This window comes from Pan troglodytes, chromosome 10, assembly GCF_028858775.2.
Source record: "Pan troglodytes isolate AG18354 chromosome 10, NHGRI_mPanTro3-v2.0_pri, whole genome shotgun sequence".
In the NCBI taxonomy this organism is placed as follows: domain Eukaryota; kingdom Metazoa; phylum Chordata; class Mammalia; order Primates; family Hominidae; genus Pan; species Pan troglodytes.
In genome coordinates, this window is record NC_072408.2 from 64,437,408 (window position 1) to 64,451,560 (window position 14,153).

The 14,153-nt window shown below is 46.6% G+C and overlaps 1 protein-coding gene across 43 annotated transcripts in view; it reads right to left on the reverse strand.

The window, feature by feature from the left end:
• The window catches only part of DDX11 (DEAD/H-box helicase 11), a 62,659-nt gene that overhangs the window by 24,661 nt on the left and 23,845 nt on the right, over positions 1 to 14,153 (reverse strand). For 10 of the 43 annotated variants that reach the window (XR_010148329.1, XM_063786769.1, XM_063786773.1 and 7 more), the window contains 2 exons: positions 6,098 to 7,853; positions 1,664 to 1,811 (listed from right to left, as the gene is read on the reverse strand). Coding sequence is in view for 29 of the 43 variants with exons in the window: in XM_063786769.1 (XP_063642839.1) it covers positions 1,664 to 1,807 (144 nt within the window). In the remaining 14 variants the exon portion in view is untranslated. Of the gene's footprint in view, positions 1 to 1,663; positions 1,812 to 5,411; positions 6,012 to 6,097; positions 7,854 to 14,153 lie in introns of those variants that run through there. The other 33 variants (XM_063786775.1, XM_054664388.2, XM_063786778.1 and 30 more) reach the window with 25 other exon arrangements.

Consider the following 14,153-nt stretch of genomic DNA (forward strand, 5'->3'; position numbering starts at 1 on the left):
TAGGGAAAATCCCACAGATGTGCTGGCAACTGGAGGCCCCCAACAAAGGAGCGCAGCCTGGCAGCCACAGCCAGCCTGCCCTGCAGACTCAGCCTTTCTGTGCCCTCTTCTTCAGCATACACAGGCAGTCCAGGGCTGCTAGACGTTTGAGGAAAGCCTCCAAACGGACATATACCCTGATGCAGTGTGGGTGCGGCCGTCTGTCCCCACTAACACTCATGCTGAAATCTGTCAAGTCAGTCTGAGGAGCAACTAATTCAAATGACAGGGAAAGGATGGAGGATTCCAGGAGGGCTCCAAGGTAAAAATGGAATTGGTCACTGCTGTGGACTGAATTGTATCCCCACCAAAATGCATGTTAAAAAAATGTTTTTAAAGAACAAAAACAAAACAAAAGAAGCTGTGTATGGTGGTGTGCACCGGTAATCTTGGATCTTACCAGCCACCAGGTACTTGGGAGGCTGACAGGGGAGGATCGGTTGAGTTCGAGACCAGCCTGGGCCACATAGTGAGACTGCCCATCTTAACAAACAAACATATGTTGAAATCCTAACCCCACCATGTGACTGTACTACAGATCTGGCCTTCAAGGGTAAAGGAGATCATAAGGGAGCAGCCATAAGGGAGCAGCCCTTGTCCTCATAAAAGAGAAAGAGACACCAAAGATTTGTTTTTCTCCTCCTCCTCTTTTCGTGCTCCACAGTAAGAACGCAGCCATCTGCAAGCCAGGAAGAGACCCCCCGCCCAGAACCAGCACCCTGCCAGAATCTGGATCTTCAACTTTCCAGCCTCCAGAATGGTGAGAAAATAAATTCCTGTTAAGTCACCCAGTCTACGGTATTTTACTATGGCAGTCCTGGCCGACTAAGACAGGAGTTATCTGTATGGAAAATCATATTGAGAGGCCACTGGATGATGTGGGAGGAACTGGCATAGGTATATTAAAAACTAAACTAACTTTAAAAACGCAATTATTAACTCTAGAAAAACAGAATATTAAGACATATTATTCAAGACAAAATTATGTTCAAAACATAATCATAACACACTGGTTCACTCAGCAGAGACTAAAACTTAGAATTATATTTGAAGGATGGGGAAAGGGAGGGAAAAGAGTTGGTAAGAAAGCCGTCTCATCTACCGTAATAGGTAGGCACCAATGACTTTCTCAGACCACAGAGCTATGTTTAAGACTTTAGGCTGGGCACGGTGGCTCATGCCTGCAATCCTAGCACTTTGGGAGGCCGAAGCGGGCGGATCACAAGGTCAGGAGACTGAGACCATCCTGGCTAACACGGTGAAACCCCGTCTGTATTAAAACTACAAAAATTAGCCGGGTGTGGCGGCGGGCACCTGTAGTCCCAGCAACTCGGGAGGCTGAGGCAGGAGAATGGCGTGAACCTGGGAGGCGGAGCTTGCAGTGAGCCGAGATCGTCCCACTGCATTCCAGCCTGGGCGTCACAGCGAGACTCCGTCTCAAAAAAAAAAAAAAAAAAAAAAAAAAAGACTTTAATAGAGGAAGTGACTACTACTCAGAAAGATAAACTGAGAGACTACTCTGCCCAACTTCAAACTATGAAAATCTCTGGATGGGCAAACAGGAAAAGCTAGCATGGCTGCCGTTAAGTTGTCCTTTTCAGTATCTCTCACTGTTCACACTCACAGTGCCAGTTGGACTTTCAAATATCCCAATCTTGCCAGCCTCCAAAACCCGGTACAGCTCTGCCATGAAGTCTTCCTGGATGGAATAGGGCGTGAAGGGAAAAGGAAAATGGATGGCACCAACCTTCTGTGTTTCATTAGCCATGGACCTAGGAAAAATAAATACAACATTAGGGAGCTCTCTCATGGTCCAGGAAGAAGTGGCTTGAAATCTGGAGCATTATTTAAGAGCAGTCTCCACACTTGTTACCAAATTTCTCCTTGAGTTGTACATTTTTCTGGGAAGCAGAGACCATGTTCTCTCCATCCTTCGCAGGTCATGGGGCCATACCAGAATCACGCACTCCATCTAGCGGCATTTAACGGCTGTAGCAGAATGCAGACCAGGAAAGCCCCTAAACCCAATCTCCCCTGCATTTCACCGTGGCTCCGATACCTTTCTAATGCCTCTACAAAAGGCTTAGAGCTCTCTTCTCAAAGACCAGCACCCCTAAGATCAAGGGTATTGCTTATAATGACTTTTGCAGCTTTCTTCTCCCACGCCTCTGAAATGCACATTCACAAGCCGAAGCTACTTCACTTTATCCCGTTGTGAAGTCCTGGAAAATCATGACGCACAGGCAGAGGACCATAAGCACAGCTTGTTTGGATAGCGCAAGTTAACATACACGTCCTTTTTTTTTTTTTTTTTTTTTTTCCCGAGACAGAGTCTCACTCTGTCGCCCAGGCTGGAGTGCAGTGGCGCGATCTCGGCTCACTGCAAGCTCTGCCTCCTGGGTTCACACCATTCTCCTGCCTCAGCCTTCCGAGTAGCTGGGACTACAGGCGCCCGCCACCACAGCTGGCTAATTTTTTTTTTTTTTTTTTTGGTAGAGACGGGGTTTCACCGTGTTAGCCAGGATGGTCTCGATCTCCTGACCTCGTGATCCGCCCGCCTCGGCCTCCCGAACTGCTGGGATTACAGGCGTGAGCCACCGCACCCGGCCTACATGTCCTTATCTTACAAGTATCTTTAGTTTGCTTCTTAGTTCATCCTGGCCTCCATTTCCAGCACCAACTAGAGCCGCCACCTACTAACTTTTCTGGCCTCAAGACCTATGAGCTTTCTGTTTGGCTCCAGACAGGAGAGCTCTCTTCACAGCCACGGACCTCTGGCTGAAACAGCTTCCCAGTACTGAGACCAGGCATTTTTCTTTCCTTGCTAGGCTAAGGTCTAAGAAAAACTCTGCTCCACGTTGACGTCATCTTTTTTTTTCTCCTCTTCTGAACCTAATTATCTCTGAGACAGTGATTCAAGGAAGAAAGGAGAGGTAAACGCTATCTGGAGGCCTGACTCTTCCATCCTGGTTCCCACACCTCTCTCTTTGGAACTCACTTTTCCAAGCTCTTTGCCAGGTCTGTCTCTTCTAAGCACAAACGTTAGTAAGTCCCAAACCCATTTTACTAATATTAGTAGATCGAGAGCCCATCTTTATAACTTTGGCTTCAATAAGACTAGTGATAGTGTCACTCTATTTACGAGGGGAAAGGTAGTTGCCACGATGCTCTTCGGTTTAGGGGCAATTAAAATGACTACAGATTGGTGGCAGTTTATGGATTTGCACAAGAAGAGAGAACTCACAGAACTAGCATTATTTTACCCTCTGTCTTTACAGAGGTGTATTTGGCTGTTTTGTTAGCCATTCCGGGGATAAGAAAAAATGAAAAAAGAAAAACATGACTACAGAGGTAGAGGAATTATTACAAGAAGGGTAATTAAAAAACATGATTTACAATTCAATCCTGAGAGAGAGGTATGTACTGAAAAAGCTTTAACACATGAAGGAAAGGGGAAGAAAGGTACCTAACAAATTTTTGAGTACCTCCTATGTGTTAAACACTCTACAGTGGTCTTTTGCTTTTATTATCTCATTTAATCTGTACAACACTATAAGGATACAGCTACTGGATACTGATGCTTACAGAAATTAAATAAGTCACAGCTAAAAAGTGGAAAACCAGGGATTCGAATCCAGGTCCAAATGACTGTGCTTTAGTGAAGCTCATCCGGTTGCAAGAGATATCCAGCATAAGTGAAGGGAGGTTCACAAACTGAGAGTAAGAATTGAAACTATCTGGGAAAGCCAAAAACAGAAGCAGACTAGAGCTGCAAGGCGGCTCGGACTTCAAGACAGCTCCAGGAACGTCACCAGCAAACACACACCCACGGGGTTCACTCTCCTGCTCAGCCAGGTGCCGGATACAGCCACAATCTCACTCCCTCAGCGCACTCGGTTTCTGCTTATCCCGAACTTTCGCTTACACGTGGCCTCATCAGCTCCTGGACCTTTCAGCTTCAGCTCCCACTGCCAAGTAAAAAGTCTTCATGTCTCCTCGTTCTGAATCCCAAGACAAAAAGCTGACCAGCAGCTCCTCTCAAGACAGAGCACTGCTCAGCCTGAGACTGGTCAGGCTCCCAGCCTCATCTACTCAGCTCGGGCCTTGCACTTGCTGCTCCCCTTGGCCTGGAGAAGGAGTCCTCCTCAATATCCAGGCTTTGGCTCACCTCCTCAGAGAAGCCTCTCCGGCTGTCTGGCCGCTGGACAGTGGTCAAACACCACCCCCACTCCTCACCCCCTAGCTTGCTCTAAGTCACTTTTTAAAAATCACATTACTCTGTATCTAATTTATTCATAGCTCTTAGCACCATCTGAACCTATTTATTCTTCCTCACTGGAATATACGTTCCATAAATAGAGGAACCTTGTCTGTCTTGCTCTTCTCTGGCTCCAGGACTCAGAACTAGGTGCTTCAACACCTCATAGGCATTCAACAAAAATCTGATGAACGAATGAGTAGCCAGCCAGACATCGGGGCTGTAAGTAAAGGTTTCTCTTCCGAGGCTGGGTAACGGAGGTCCCATGACTTGAATACCTATTAGTTAAATGGCCAGTTCTTTAATGGTTTCAAACCGTTTTCAGATAACCCCACAAAAACCTTGTGTGGTATTTTTATAAGCTCTATTTTATAGAGAAAGAAACTGAGACTCAGTAACCTTATATGACTTGCCCAAGGTCACTCAGCAAGTGCTTGAACTCAGGATTTGAACCACATGTGCCAGACCCCCAAGCCACCTGAAACTTTCTATCTCCTCACTTTTCCTCCCACCAGGATAAGTGGGATAAAAAAGACAGACTTGGTTACCAAACTCTAGAATGACAACACTAAACAATACAGAAGAAACGTAAGTATTATTTCACTTCCCCATCAGTGGTAATTATGGATCTCATTATTCCAGAAGCAGCACAGGCTAAATCATAGAGGTTTAGATAAATCTGAGTATAACGGATTCACTAAACCCTATTAAAAACATTTGCAGTGACTTGTTCAGCCCTCTTCAGGTTGGCTGTGTGGAGGACAACCATTACCTCCCAGTGCCAAGGCACACACCAGGACAGCAAAGCTCACGCTCATAAAACGAGGTTAGAGTTGTGAAAGCACTTCAGGAACATATTAGTTCTTAACGCGTTCATTTTCTTCAGTCCCCAATTATCACTCATTACTGAGTACAGACTATTGTTGTGGGCTCAGTTATGTCCTCCCCACATTGATCTTGGACATCCCAAGCCTCTGGGACTGTGAGAAAACACATTTCTGTGTCTAAGCCACCCAGTTTATGGTATTTTGTCATGGCAGCCGGGGCTTACCAAGACAACTATGTGGCAGGTACTATCTACCGTATGGCCCTAAAATGTTTTAACTTCACACACCTGGAAAGCACCACAGTCCCAAGAGAAAAGCTTTTCCGCACTGCTGTTAAGCCAGGGCCACACACTGCAGTGCTGCGGTGCTCCACCAGCTGGAGGATGGCCTGGCCCATAATACCCGCATTCCCACCTTGCTCTGGCCCTGTGTCCCCTCCAACGTGCATCCTGAGCTCGCACCCTGTGTGGAACCCAACCAGCTGCTTATCAGCATTTAAGTCCATTTTTATGACACTTCCGTCAACAATCTGGTCAACTGCACTCATCCCTGGCCTCCGTACTGTACCCTGCTCCGCCTCGATTCCCGCCCTGGGGGAAGCTGGACTCATGCAGCTAACTTTATCGGCTCTGGGCTCTGATTGCCAAGTTTAGGATCCCAGCTGTATCCTTGCTAAAGTTAGCATCGCTGGGGCTCAGTTTCTGTAAGAGACAGGTGGGTTACAAGCGCTCACTCACTGTTGCAGTGTCTTATCTACGTAAGATAATCCATGAAAAGCTCAACACAGCTGGGCCAAATCTAAGACCCAGACACGCGGCTGCTGTTAATGCCCACTCCTGCGCACCGCCCAGTTCCACCGCAAGCACAACCTTCCTAGGCCTACCCGTCCCCACACAGGGGTTCCCGCTTGTCAATCACGCTGGCCCGGCCCTCCACTTCCGGAATGTTTTCCCGCTCCGGACGGGCCACCCACCTTTGCAAGCAGGGGTCCGGCGCCGGAACAGACGCCCAGTTTGCGATTTCACCAGTCTGCCCTTCCTCGTCCCGCTGCTCCTCGTCCTAAGGAGCTCTGCTGCCACACAGCACTGCGCTCACCTTCTTCGCCGGCAGAATTGCTACGCTGAAAGTCAGGCCCCGGGAATCAGGGCAAACGCCACTCAGTTTGAAACTGGCGGATCCCCTCAGTGAAAGGCTGCCGGAACAACCCCCGCCGCTGCGCATGCGCACTCCGGGACGCGCGCGAACACGCAGCAGCCAGAATCTACAGGGGCGTGGTTTGCGCACGCGGGAACTGGGATCTCAACCCCAGGGCTAGGTGCCTCCTCCCGTTGCTTTCCGCCAGCTGCGGGGTGTGAGATTAATCCCCGCCGATTAGCGCCAGGTGTACTAAGCGCTGGATGGTTCCCTGACCAGATGAAACATCAGCCGATGTTCTAATGCCCGTGCCCTGGGCGCTGTCCCCGAGGGGGAAAACCTGTTTTCTGACCCCGGCTCTAGTCGGCCTCTGGAGGTCTGCAGCTGGGTTATTTTACCTCTGAAACGGACGACACCTGCCGCGCACACCCCAGCGGCTCCTCCACACGGAGAGATGGTGTCAGTCAAAGGCCGTCTAGATGACGAGTTTATGAAATTGTTCCTGGCCCGTGCCGGGCACGACCTTGCAGAGAGCCCAGAAGATGAAACCCCAGCCCTGCCAGGAGCTCACCTGCTAATTAGGAGGACAACGAATCACCTCACCTCCCTAGACTTTGCTTCTCCTTTATTCAGTGAGGGATTGGACTAGCTGGTCCTTAAGGACTTTTCAGAAAGTCTGGTTCTGGGAGATGACCAATGGGATCATCTTATGCTATAAGCTTTCCTGGAATGACAGGTAATTGGTGCGCCTTCCCAGCAGGGTCAGGGAGAGTTGCTGGGACTTGAAAGAAAGGCTTTCGGGGAGAGGAGCCAGTGTTACAAACTATCGAAAAGCTTGGAGGTGGAAAATTTACAAAAGGTGATTCCAGGGTCAGCTTTTTTGTCACCTGCTTCCGACTTCGGCAGTTTGGAGAGGGCGAGTAAGTAATACCCTTCAGGGTCTATGGGATGTGGCCCAGCAAAATCCTTAGAGGATCTTTGAAGTCTTAGTTTTAAGTTTAGAATTAATGGGCAGAGTACTTAAATAGCCATTTCTCCAAAGATGTATACGAATGGCCCACAGGCCCATAAAAATGTTGCATTCCACCCTATGTTTTTGCATAAAAAAGGTTTTAAAATAACTGTTGTCTGGTAAATTGACACCTCTGGAATAGAACGTATGCTAGGTTTTTTACCCTACTGCTTCAAACCCCATCCTACACACACACACACTCCTAGGGTGTGAATCATCCAGTTTAAGAAGCACCCTTGGAGAAACAAAGTTGATAGTGTGTCCAGTAATTGATGGGTTCTTGGTCTCACTAACGCAAGACTGAAGCTGCAGACCCTCGCGGTGTTACTTTTTAAAGGCGGTGTGTCTGGAGTTTGTTCCCTCAGATGTTCCGATGGGTTCGGAGTTTTTTCCTTCTGGTGGGTTTGTGGTCTTGCTGGCTCAGGAGTGAAGCTGCAGACCTTCGCCTGAGTGTTACAGCTTTTAAGACGGCATGTACTGGAGTTGCTCGTTCACCCCGGTGGGTTCGTGCTCTGCACTAGCTTCAGGAGTGAAGCTACAGACATTTGCAGTGAGTGTTACAGCTCGTAAAGGCAGTGCAGACCTAAAAAACAAAAAGAACAAAGCTCCCATACTGTGGTAAGCGAATCCCAGTGAGTTTCCGCTGCTGGCTTAGGGCAGCCTGTGTTTATTCTCTTCTCTGGCCCCACCCACTTCCTGCTGATTGGTCCATTTTACAGAGAGCTCATTGGTCTGTTTTACAGAGCTGATTGATCCGTTTTGACAGGGTGCTGATTGGTGCGTTTATAATCCCTGAGCTAGACACAAAAGTTCTCCAGGTCACCACTAGATTAGCTAGATACAGAGTGTCGATTGGTGTATTTACAAACCGTGAGCTAGACACAGAGTGCTGATTGGTGCATTTACAAACTTTGAGCTAGATACAGAGTGCCGATTGGTGCATTCACAATCCCTTAGCTAGACAAAGGTTCTCCAAGTCCCCACCAGATTAACTAGATACAGAGTGCCCATTGGTTCATTCACAAACCCTGAGCTAGACACAGGGTGCTGATTGGTGTGTTTACAAACCTTGAGCTAGATACAGAGTGCCGATTGGTGTATTTACAATCCCTCAGCTAGACATAAAGTTTCTCCAAGTCCCCACTAGACTTAGGAACTCAGCTGGCTTCACCAAGTGGATGCGGCAGGGGGCAGCAGGTGGAGCTGCCTGCCAATCCCGCGCTGTGCACCGGCACTCCTCAGCCCTTTGGGGGTTGATGGGACTGGGCACCGTGGATTAGGGGGCGGCGCTCGTCGGGGAGGCTCCGGCCGCATAGGAGCCCATGACTGGGGCGCCGGCGGGCGGCTCAGTCATGGCGGGCTGCTCAGTCATGGTGGGCTGCAGGTCCCGAGCCCTGCCCCGCGGGGAGGCAGCTAAGGCCCGGCGAGAAATGGAGCACGGCAGCTGCAGGCCCAGGTACTAAACCCCTCACTGCCCGGGGCTGGCGGGCCGGCCGCTCCGAGTGCGGGGCCCGCCGAGCCCACGCCCACCGGGAACTCGCGCTGGCCCGCAAGCGCCGAGCACAGCCCCGGTTCCCGCCTGCGCCTCTCCCTCCACACCTCCCTGCAAGCTGAGGGAGCTGGCTCCGGCCTTGGCCAGCCCAGAAAGGGGCTCCTACAGTGCAGCTGCGGGCTGAGGGGCTCCTCAAGCGCGGCCAGAGTGGGTGCCAAGGCCGAGGAGGCGCCAAGAGCGAGCCAGGGCTGCGAGGGCTGCCAGCAGGCTGTCACCTCTCAATAGGACGTGAAGGTCGGTCGGGGTCTGGTTGTAGAAGGCTTTAAACAACAAGCTAATAAATTTATACTTCACACTGTAGACAAGTTGCAAGTCACTGAAACATTTTTAAACAGAGGAGTGGATTTGCAAATGCAGTGTCTTGGAAATATTAAGCCGGAAGCAGTGTGAAGGATGGTTTGGTGGGGAGAGACCAGAAGCAAGCAGCCAAGTTGGGTTGTGCAGTAAACCAGGCAGTGCAGTAGAGGCTTGGACCTCAAGAGTGACAATAGACATGGAGAGGACAAAGGCCGTACCCACCAGGCTGTAAATCTGCATTGTGTCCCTCCATCCTCCCCTCGCTTCTGCCCTGGAGGCTTATATTTAGAGAGCTGTACTCCTAACGTGAGGCCCTGGGCTTTGTCTCAAAGGTAAAGGCAAAAGTTCCTTATGTGGACTACCTCTGCATTTGTTATTAAACAGCCTTAGATGATGCCATTAATTGAATGAACTCAGAGGCCTTCTTGATAAACTCTCAAAACTCAGGGCTTAGGAAGAAAAGTGCTTGTACTAATGTAGAAATATTTTCTATAACCGGACAGTGAGAGCTATAGAAACCCATTATGCATTCTTCTTTGCCTTCACTGCTAGTGATCTCAGGGCTAAATATTGTACATTGTTTTAGTTTTCTTCGGCAAGCGTTTTTTAATTTTGTTGTTGTTGTTCTCATTCCTTCTTACTAATTTTAAGTGCATATTCTAATAAAGTCTGACTGCCTGGCGGGCAGATCACGAGGTCTGGAGATCGAGACCATCCTGGCTAACACGGTGAAACCCCGTCTCTACTAAAAATACAAAAAAAAAAAAAAAAAAAAAAAAATAGCCGGGCGTGGTGGTGGGCGCCTGTAGTCCCAGCTACTTGGGAGGCTGAGGCAGGAGAATGGCGTGAACCTGGGAGGCGGAGCTTGCAGTGAGTCGAGATCACAGCACTGCACTCCAGCCTGGGCGACAGAGTGAGACTCCGTCTCAAAAAAAAAAAAAAAAAAAAAAAAAAGTCTGACTGCCTGGATCCAGATATTCCCCACTCCACCATTCAACTGGCTGGATGACCTTGGCCTATGACTTAAGCCTTCTGAGTCTCTGCTTTTCTCACGAATAAAATAAAGATAATAATAGGACCTATGTTCTAGAATTCTTATGAGATAAATGAGATAATCCTGGTAACATAAAGGGCTTAACATCTAACATGTCATTGTGGAAGCTTAACAAATGGTAGCTATTACTGATATGAATTGGGTTTGGTTTCAGCGTTCCTCTGCTTTTATTATAAATTTCCTTAGATCCTCTTCTAGAAGGAGAGCATGTAGGAGGTACAAGTTTGTTTTCAACAAGCAATTCTCTCGGGAACTAAGAGTGAGAACTGAGTCACTTCTGCCATAAGGGCAGCAAGCCTTTCATGAGGGATGTACCCCCATGGTCCAAACATTGCCCACCAGATGCCACCTCCAACACTGGAAATCAGATTTCAACATGAGACTTAGGCCAAACAAACCACATCCAAACTGGAACACCTAGGTAGTGGGAAAGGCTCATGAAGTGTGCCTGTGCTATAAGAGAAAACATTATTAGAGAATAGATTGTTCTGTCCCCAAAACCCTATATGCCTCACTCTGGAACAGCGCAAGATGCACCCTAATAATATTTACTTCTCTGAACCCCAGTTTCTTGGATTATTATGCCTATCTTGATATATTACTTTAGCTCATTAAGCCACACCATAGTGGGGGTGGGACATGGTGTTTCTTCACATAATGTACTTAGTCAAACTAAATTTTCAGTGGTGTTTGAAAATGGGGGGACTAGAACTCAGGAAGGTGGTAAAAGCTGGATATATGGATTTGATCACCCCTGGGAAACAACAACAACAAAAAAAAACATCTAAACTAAAGCTGTGGAGGTAGTAAGATTACTGAAAGGAAAAGTTTCCAAAAAGAAGGAGGTATCCACATATAAAAGAATGAAGTAGGATCCTTGTCTTATACAATATATCCAAATTAACTTGATGGATTTTCTAAAGTTAAAATGAAGTTAAAATTAAAAATTAAAGTTAAAAGCTATAAAATTATAAAACTGGTAGAAGAAAACAGGGGAAAAGCTTTATGACATTGCATTTGGCAATGATTCCTTGGCTATGACACCAAAAAGCACAGGCAACAAAAAAATTGATGATGAGTTGAGGGATTTGTAAAATAACATAAAAATAGATGAATTGGACAACAACAAAAGTTACAACTTCTGTGCATTGAAGGACAGGATCAACAGAGTGAAAAGGCAACCTACAGAATGGCAGCAAGTATTTGTAAATCATCTATCTGATAAGGGGTTAATAACCAGAATATATAAAGAACTTCTATATCTCAGCAACATGAAAACAATCTGATTAAAAAAATGGGCAAAATACTTAAATAGATATTTCTCCAAAAAAGATGTGGAAATGGCCCACAGGCACACGAAAAGATGCTCGACATCCCAGTCACTGGGAAAATGCAACTCAAAGCCACGATGAGGTACCACTGCAATCCATTGGGATGGCTACTATTACACACACAGACACACACACACACACACACACACAGCCAGGCACAGTGGCTTATACTTGCAATTCCAGCACTTTGGGAAGCTGAAGCGAGAGGATAACTTGAGGGCAGGTGTTCAAGACCATCCTGTGTAACATAGTGAGACCAGATCTCTGCAAAAAATTTAAAAAAAATTAGGGGGGAATCGTGGCACACACCTGTAGTCCCAGCTACCCAAGAGGCTGAGGTAGGAGGATTGTGTGAGCCCAGGAGTTCAAGGATGTAGTGAGCTATAATTGCACCACTGCACTCCAGCCTGGGTGACAGAGCAAGACCCTGTCTCAAAAAAAAAAAAAGAAAGAAAAAACCTCAACCCAAAAGGAGCAAAACAAAAAATAAATGATGGCAAGGATATAGAGAAATTAGAACTTTTGTACATGGCTGGTGGGAATGTAAAATGGTGTAGCCGCTATGAAAAAAAATTAAAAATAGAATTACCATATGATCCAACAATTTCACGTCTGGGTTTGTAAACAACAGAAGTAAAAGCAGTGTCTTGAAGACATTTTTGCACACCTGTGTTTATAACAGCATTATTCGCAACAGCCAAAAGGTAGAAGCAACCCAAGTGTCTATTGACAGATGAGTGGATAAAGTGTGGTATATACATACAATGGAATATGATTCAGTCTTGGAAGGAAGTTCTGACACATGCTACGACATGGATGAGCCCTGAGGCTATTATTTGTATTAGGGTTCTCCAGAGAAACAACCAGCAGGGTGTGTGTGTGTGTGTGTGTGTGTGTGTGTGTGTCTACACAGAGCGAAAAAGAGGCTTAAAGAATTAGCTCATGCAGTTGTGGAGGACTGGTGAGTGAAAATCTGATTGTATTGGCTGGCAGGCTGGAGACCTAGGGAAGAGTTATGGTTCAAGGCCAAAGGCAGTCTGCTGGCACAACTCCTTGTTCAGGGGAAGTCAGTCTTCGCTCTAGTAAGGTCTTCACCTAATTGGATGAGGTCCACCCACATTACGGAGGGTAATCTGCTTTACTTAGAGTCCATTGATTTAAATGTTAATCTCATCCAAAAAACACCTTCACAGAAACACCCAGAATAATGTTGGCCAAATGTATGGGTATGGTGGCTCAGCCAAGTTGACACATAAAATTAACCATCACATTAGACTCAGTGAAAAAGCCAGTCAAAAGACAAATACTGTATTATTCTACTTACATGAGGTTGCTAGAGTAGTCAGATTCATAGAGACAGAAAGTAGAAGAGTGATTGTCAGGGGCTGGGGGAAGGGCAAATAGGGAGTTGTTTTACGGGTGTAAGAATTTCAGTTTTGCAAGAGGAAAAGTTCTGGAGACTGGTCGCACAACAATGCGAATATGTTCAACATGAATGAAGTGTACATTTGAACAGGGTTAAGGTACATTTTATTACGTATATTTTATTGAAAGTTTTTGAAAAAAAATGAGGAACAGAGAATGACCTTTAAGAAATGTCCATATTTGAAGATGGGAAAGGAAGATGAGAGAATGATGAATCAGTGAAATAGAAGGCAGTTTACAGCTATCTGAGCCAAAGGACAAAATGATCAACACTGAAATATAGTACAGTCAAGGTGAACACTAATTAGAAAAAAGTCTCCTGGGTGTGATCATTCAAAGGGCAACTGCACTGAGTTGAGTGTTAATACATTAGTTTGAACAAAACCACTTTGCACGGTGAAGATGACTCTAGGTGATGCGGTTAAAGGAGGAAACCTGGAGGGGCGGAGAGAAACAGGAGAGGAATGGACTTGAGGGTGGAAGGAAAGGAGACCATGCAAAGGAAGACCCTGGAGATACAGATAATGTGAGAGGGCCACTTTTGCCTCTGCCTTTGACATTTCCTCCTGCCGGGTAGCCTGACTTGGTCAAGATTCTAAAAGTTATGAGATAAGGGGCCCCATAAATCAGACTAAGCTGGGGCAGCTGCCCTAAGAATGTGCAGCTAGGGACTGGTGGCAAGAAACAGACCATGGCAGGTTTGGAGAGATCCTCAAGGAGTCTAAGCCTGAAGTAAATTGCAGTGGAAGCCAAAATGTCAAAGACAAAGTACAAAGCTAGGCTGAAGACCAAGTGGACAAATGCCAATGCACAGTCACGGGCTGCATAACGATATTTCAGCCAACAACAGACTGCATATAGGAAGGTGGTTCCATAGATTATAACAGAGCTAAGCAATTTCTGTGACCTAGTGGCATAGTAACTATCATAACATGGTAGCACAACGCATGACTCACATGTTTGTGGTGGTCCTGGTATAAGCAAACCTGAGTTGCCAGTGTATAAGAGTATAGCTTGGAGAGTTACATACAGTACACAATACTTGATAATGATCATAAATGACTGTTACTGGTTTATGTGTTTACAATACTTTTATTATTATTTTAGAGTGTACTCTTTCTAGTTTTGTTTTGTTTTTGAGACAGAGTCTCGCTCTGTTGCCCAGGCTGGACTGCAGCGGCATAATCATAGCTCACTAAAGTGTTGAACTGGGCTCATGCCATC